The sequence below is a fragment of the Pteronotus mesoamericanus genome, unplaced genomic scaffold, assembly GCF_021234165.1.
Source record: "Pteronotus mesoamericanus isolate MK-2021 breed Mesoamerican mustached bat unplaced genomic scaffold, CSHL_Meso_final scaffold_36, whole genome shotgun sequence".
In the NCBI taxonomy this organism is placed as follows: domain Eukaryota; kingdom Metazoa; phylum Chordata; class Mammalia; order Chiroptera; family Mormoopidae; genus Pteronotus; species Pteronotus mesoamericanus.
In genome coordinates this window covers 25745183-25751830 of record NW_026555313.1, presented here as the reverse complement: position 1 = coordinate 25751830, position 6648 = coordinate 25745183, and the positions used below count along the sequence as shown (strand labels likewise).

Sequence of the window (6648 nt, the reverse complement as noted above, 5' to 3'; positions counted from 1 at the left end):
CCTTCAGAAGAAAAAGAACAGAAGTCCAGGGCTCGGCTAGGCATATCTCTCACATTTCTCAGCACCATCTGCTGTGTCGCCACCATCTCCAGCTCTTCATCCATAACGGTGTGGCACCTTCTCAGGGCCCACTAGCAAGTCTTTTCTCCCCCTTTCTTCCCACATGGTCTTCACCATGTTCCCCAGAGTTTGTGTCCCTTTGTCTCTCCTTCTTCTCCCAGTGACATTCTGCATTGTCTTTCAGACCTTCCTGATTAGCCTTGGTGATATGCAAAATAACCCTCTTTGAATATGAGGAATGAAGCTATCCAATTATTGACATGCAAAATGACTCTCAATGGCCCTGCTCCTCTTCAGGTAAGAAGCTGGCCTGTTACTGATAGACAAAGTAACTCTCAGTGGCCCTGCTCGAGGCTCCCATTCCCCAGGTGGCCTGCCTTGGAGTGAGGAGAATATATTTTTCTTGGACACTCCAATTTCTAGATCTCATTACAAATACCCTTGGGGGGGCCCTGGTTGTGCCCCATTAGAGGTTCAATTAAGTTGTAAATGGTCTGTGCAAGTTAAAGAAGGATTGTGTAGGGGGAAGGAAGGAATTAAGAAATGAAGGAAAGGAAAGGAAGTAGAAAGAAGGAATTAAGAAGGTGAAGGATTATGAAGGAGAAAGGTAAAAAGGAATAAAAGTGAAAAATATATGCCACATCCATATGTGGCATGGGAAGGAAGGACATTAGAAGTAGAAAATGAATAAAGGATAAGTAAGCATATAAGCCTTTGGAATACTAAAATTCTAGACCTAGGAGCTACTTGGTCCCAAGAACAATAGAGTAATTAACTCACTAATCATAACAGCAGGGTGCCTGTTTCTCTAACACTGTAGGAAAAAAAAAGTGACACTTTTAAACTTAGGCGTTTTTTCAGCTGTGCCAGAGACCTGGGTCTATAACCTCAGCCTACTTCCAAGACTGATAACGACTCAAAAGTTTTTATACAGATGGAAAATTCAGCACAAGACATGAATTCCTTATAATCCTATTGGTCAAGCAGTTGTAGAGTGAGCTCATCATACCTTTAAGTCTCTCCTTAACCATCAAAAAAGGGGGAGTCAGGAGTCCTCCCCTAAAAATTACTAATGCTAGCCATGTACATCTATAATTTTCTTAATTGTGATGATTCACTTACTACTCCAATAGAGAAAGATATTCACCAGAATAAGCCCAATAAGGGACCTAACCCTTTGGTATTGTACCAGGGCCCCCTAGGAAATAGAAACTGGGAGGGACCAGAATTGCTAACCTGAGAGAGAGGATATGTTTGTGTTTCAGTTCCAAAAGGACCATTGTGGTTACCTGCAAAAAGAATGAAGCCCTACCATGGGCCTCTCATCTTGACCAGTATAGATAAACTGGGAAGAGAGAATCCAACACCTTGAGGGTATAACCAAGCAACTGGCCCAGATGGCACTGACAGAGAGACAACGGAAAGTCCAGAATCGACAACGAAACCAACAGAAACTGAGTGATGAGCCCCTGGGTGAACCTAAAGGAGTCACATGGGGGGATTTGAAAAGTCTTGATAGTAAAGCAAAGAAAGTCATGCAGGACGAAGGGGTTCTAGACACCCCTGAAAATCGGTTCTTAGCATGTCTCTCTGTAATTTTTGCCAACTCTGTAAGGATAATAACTATATGCATCATTCTGATATGTTTGGGAAGCTCAGGGTTTGCAGCAGATAACCAGTATATTTATTGGGGTCACATCTTAGACATACCAGTGTTTAAGTTACACATCTGATGGAATCCAGAACCTCCATTGTCCAATAATGACACCAAGTGGATGGAAGATGTTTGGGTCCCAGCTGATGGGCCTCTGCAAAAGAACAAACATTGGATGATCATCCCAAATAATACTGTATATGTTTCTGATCATCTGCCAGCGCGTTTTTCCACTTTGCCTGACACGCTGTGCCTGCCCATAACTTTTAGGTGGTATGCCTATGCCTTAAGAAGCAGAGAATCCCAAACTAATATCTCCTTAATCGGAGCACTAGGTTTTTTTTTTTAAATGAATTTTCTGTCTGACTTTATTTTCAAATATGCCTTCTTTTTTTAAAAAAACCAATACACTTTCTGTGAGGATGACAAATATCAATTATACAAAAAATACTACATCTAGTCAGGAGTAGATACATTTATTTTTTGGTAACACACATTAAGTGGCACTAATTACACAGTAACTATAAGGTAACTAACATGAAACCACAGAAGTGTAACCGCCACAGCTGCATGGACTTGGGCATTTCTGGCTGAGCACGTTTTGAAAAAACTGGATGTCCACTCCAGAGCTATTCCAATGAAATCTGTTCGGGAGGAAAGGTCTGAAGTGGTGACTGACCAGAGTACCTTGTAGCTGACAAATGACAGGCAAGCCATGTTAGTTATGAAGTAGTTACAGCCAAATTCACAAAAGTTACCATTTTCTCTTTCTAGACAGAAGCAGTAAGTTAAGAAATTCCTTGAATTAGTGCCTGGTGTATCAGGTGGGAGTGCAGAAGAAGGTTATTAGAGTGGTGTCAGAAGGACCCTGGTGGGTCAGGTGGGTAGGACATCATTAATAGTCATGGCTGGCTTCTGAATACTGGTAGCAAGATGACTTCTGATTTGTAATCTTAGGTAAATTATAGATAAATGAAAAAAGCCAGTAATTATACACTAAGATTAATAAACAGCACTTCAAAATTAACCACATGAGGGTTGTGCTTGCAGCAGGGCTTCACAAGACAAGGCACCTAGACTTTTTTCTTCCCACATCTGGTTTGCTGAACAGTTCTCATGGCCATTTCAGAAACCTCCCTCACTCCACCTTTGGTCTTTGCTGAACACTCCATGTACCCAAAAGCGCCAATCCTGTTTGCCATATCTCTGCCTTCTTCCCATTTTACTGGCTCCTGCTTCATCTTGGCTAGCTCCTGCCTCGCGTGCTCATTATTCTGAAGATCCTTTCTGTTCCCAACCAAGATGATGGGCACACTGGGACAGAAATGTTTCACATCTGGAGTCCATTTTTCTGGGATGTTTTTTAAAGTATCAGGGCTGTCAATGGAGAAACACATTAGTATAACATCAGTGTCAGGATAGGAGAGGGGCCTCGAGTGATCATAATCTTCCTGCCCTACTGTGTCCCACAAAGCCAACTCTACCTGCTGTCCAACCACTTCAAATCTGCCACATAGTTCTAAAACACTGTAGATACATATATCTCTGGAAACTGGTCCTTGTTAAAAATGATGAGCAAGCAAGTCTTGCCACAGGCTCCATCTCCGACAATCACCAATTTCTTCTGGATGGCAGCAGCATTGCTTACAAACATGCTGCAAGACCCACAGTCTGTGTGACAGAAGTTCTACAAAGTGCCTCGAACTTCTCGGATGAAAGGTTCTCAAGCGCTGGCTCCGGCTCTGGCCTCCCTGTGACAAGGACGCTTGTCTGCAAGTCCCAAGCTCGGAGACTAGGACAGGTGTCTGAGGAGGTGGCGGCAGACTAACGAGAGAACCATTGGAGGACGGCAGATGCCGGGCAGCAGGCGGTGGGCAGCAGGCAGCAAGTGAGGAGTGCGAGAGAACAAGGGCCTAATTGAAGCAATAGGTTTTGACAGAGAGTATGATGGGGAAAATGCTACTGTGACCTCCCTTAGGCTTATTTCCATTTTTGTCATATGGAAGCAAACAGAAATCTGGCTACCTGTAGATGTCACCTGAGAATCGCAGGACCCAGGAGGTCTAGCAGCTCTGAATTGGGCACTTGTCCAAGTCAGGGTAAAATGTTTCATAGGCATGTCTGTTGCTTACATTGCATCTGCTATTGTTGTTGTTGTCTCATATGGCAGCAGCCAGCACGGCCCTTGTTGAATATGTCCAAAGTGCTCACGCTGTTGATGCTCTTTTTACTAACGCTACCCAGGAAATGATTCAACAGACTTGAATTGATCAGGCAATCCTCACCAGTCTTTCAGCTATAGAATCAGCTGTGATATGGCTAGGGGAACACCAGGATGCCATTGTCACCCTCCAGGAGCTCACCTGTGATCCCTGCTTCTCCAAGCTGTGCATTACCCCACTGCAATGGAACTCCAGTCAACACTCTTGGGCAGAAGTACAACACCACCTTAGGGGGGCCTTCTCATCCAATCTGAAGGCCCAGATAGACCAGCTCCAGCTTGAGCTGCATCAACAACTCCAGGACACTAAGAGACTTTTCAAGCAAGAAGTTTTCCAAACCCTTCATGAAAATTTGCAATGGCTCAATCCTAAGACTTGGTTTGAGAGTCTAAACCTCCATGTATGGGTCAGGGGGGCTGAAGGATGCTTATTGATCATTACTGTCTTCTGTGCTTTGCAAAGCATTTGCAAGCTGTTCTGCAAAGATAAAGTGAGGGAAAAACAAGTAGTTGGTTTTGTCAGACTCACCTCAATGTCTAGTCTAACAAACAAAAAAGGGGGAGATGTTGGGGACCACTTTGAGTGGTATCAGGGACTGTAGGCCCACACAAGCTAGGGCCTGTGAGAGGCTCCATAAGTACTTGGCTGGAAAGCGGGTAATGTGGTTGATAGGCAGGACATGATAATAGCTCCAAGGGCCTCTGGAGGAAATCAGGTCTAGAAGTAAATTACACTCCTTGAAGCATGCTTTGTTTCACCCTCAAGCTGTGATAACTAGCTCATGTTGGGAAGGAAATTTACATCATTCATGGACCCTGACCCTAAACCATTAGGCACTCTTATGTTTACTCATCCCAGAACCATGCAGATCACTGTGTTCCTGCCATTTTGTTTTCTTCAAACATCATCTGCACTGTGTAAACTTAGGATACTGATGTAACCGATTACCTATACATACCTGCTACCTAGCTCCCACTGGTAATCCTTTCAATAAAAGCCATTGAGCATGGGGCTTGGGGAATTCCCCACTAGAGGGAATCACCATATCTCTTCCATGACAGTCCACCAGTGTCTGGAATGATTATTCCATCTGTGGTGAATATGGGGACTTCAGGGGCACCCATCCCCCATACTACACACTTGTCTTGCAGTGCTCCCATATTTCATAGGTGTCTTCTTGAAGGAAATGGACATTGAAGAATGAGAGTGAACTCTTTTCTTCATACGTGTTTTCATACTCAGAAACTTGTAGTGCACAATTAAAGCAGTAGGCTGTCCATGCATGTTCTACATGATATAAATTTGTCTCTGAAAATGAAACTTCACAGATAATGTATGAACATTGTTTATTCTATTTAAAAACAGGTACACATAAGTGGGATGAGTACGTGTATTCAGCCAAGAAACTCCTTACAAGTGTTTGATAAAGTCCCACTTCGCATGAAATAATTTTAGTCCACACTGGCCTTTCAGAGCCTGCATGCTTCACTGGAGCTTTCTTTAAGGAAATGGACTTTCGGGACTGAGGCTGGACACTTTTGTTCGTATGAACTGTGAGACTCAGAAACCTGTAGTGCACAAGTCATAACATAGGCTATCCATGAATGTTCTATATGATATAACTTTGTCTCCAACAATGAAAACTTTGCTGATAATGTATGGACATTGCTTATTCTGCTTAAAAAACAAGCTCACATACTATGCTGCAGTTGTGTGTTTGGTCTACAAACTCCTTACAAATGTTTGATAAAAGCTCACTTCATACCAAATAATATTAGTACACTCTGGTCTTGCAGGGTTCCCATGTTTTACTGGTGTTCGTTTAAAGGAAATAGGGTTTTAGGAATGAGGGCAAACTCTTTTTTTCAAATACACTTTCATACTCAGAGACCTGTAGTGTCTAATTCATGCTTTAGGCAGTCCATGAATGTTATACACGATGTACATTTTTCTCCCACCATGAAAACTTGAACGAAAATGTGTAGAAGTTATTTATTCTATTGAAATTCACACTCTCATTCTGTGCTGAATATGGGAATTTGTCCTAGAAACTCCTTAAAAGTGTTCGGTAAAAAACCTGCTTCATAGGAAATAATCTTAGTACACACTGGTGTTTCAGGGCTCCCACGTATCACTGGTGTTTTCTTGAAGGAAATGGACTTTTAGGAATGAGGGTTAGCTCTTTTGTTCATATATACTTAAATACTTTGAAAGCTGTAGTGTACAACTTATGTAGGAGATTGTTCTTGCATTTTTCTACATGCTATAAATTCTTCTCCCTCAATGAAATTGTACCGAAAATGTGTGGAAGTTGCTTATTCTATTCAAAATCAGGCTTACATAGTGCTAAGAATGTGCATTTGGCCTAGAAATTCCTTAGAACTATCTGATGAAAAACCTGTTTCATATGAAATAATACACACTGCACACTGCTCTTACAGTGCTCATATATTTCACTGGTGTTTCCTTGAAGGAAATGGACTTTGAGGAATGAGGGTGAACTCTTTTATTCATATGCAATTTAGTCCTCAGAAACCTCTAGTGCACTAGTTATGTAGTAGATTGTCCATGCATGTTCTACATGATGTAAGTTCTTCTCTACAATGAAAACCTTACAGAAAATGTGTGGAAGTTGCTTGTTCTATTTAAAAACAGGCCTACATACTGTGCTGAATATGTATATTTGCCTAGAAATTTCTTACAAGTGTTTGA

At 42.1% G+C, this 6648-nt stretch overlaps 1 protein-coding gene across 1 annotated transcript; it reads right to left on the bottom strand.

Moving 5' to 3' along the window:
* Window positions 1-2787: 2787 nt before the first annotated feature.
* Window positions 2788-3368, bottom strand: LOC129085967 (transforming protein RhoA-like). The gene is given in 2 exon segments (XM_054592422.1): window positions 2788-3218; window positions 3221-3368. Coding segments are annotated over 2 exon segments (579 nt in total).
* Window positions 3369-6648: the final 3280 nt, after the last annotated feature.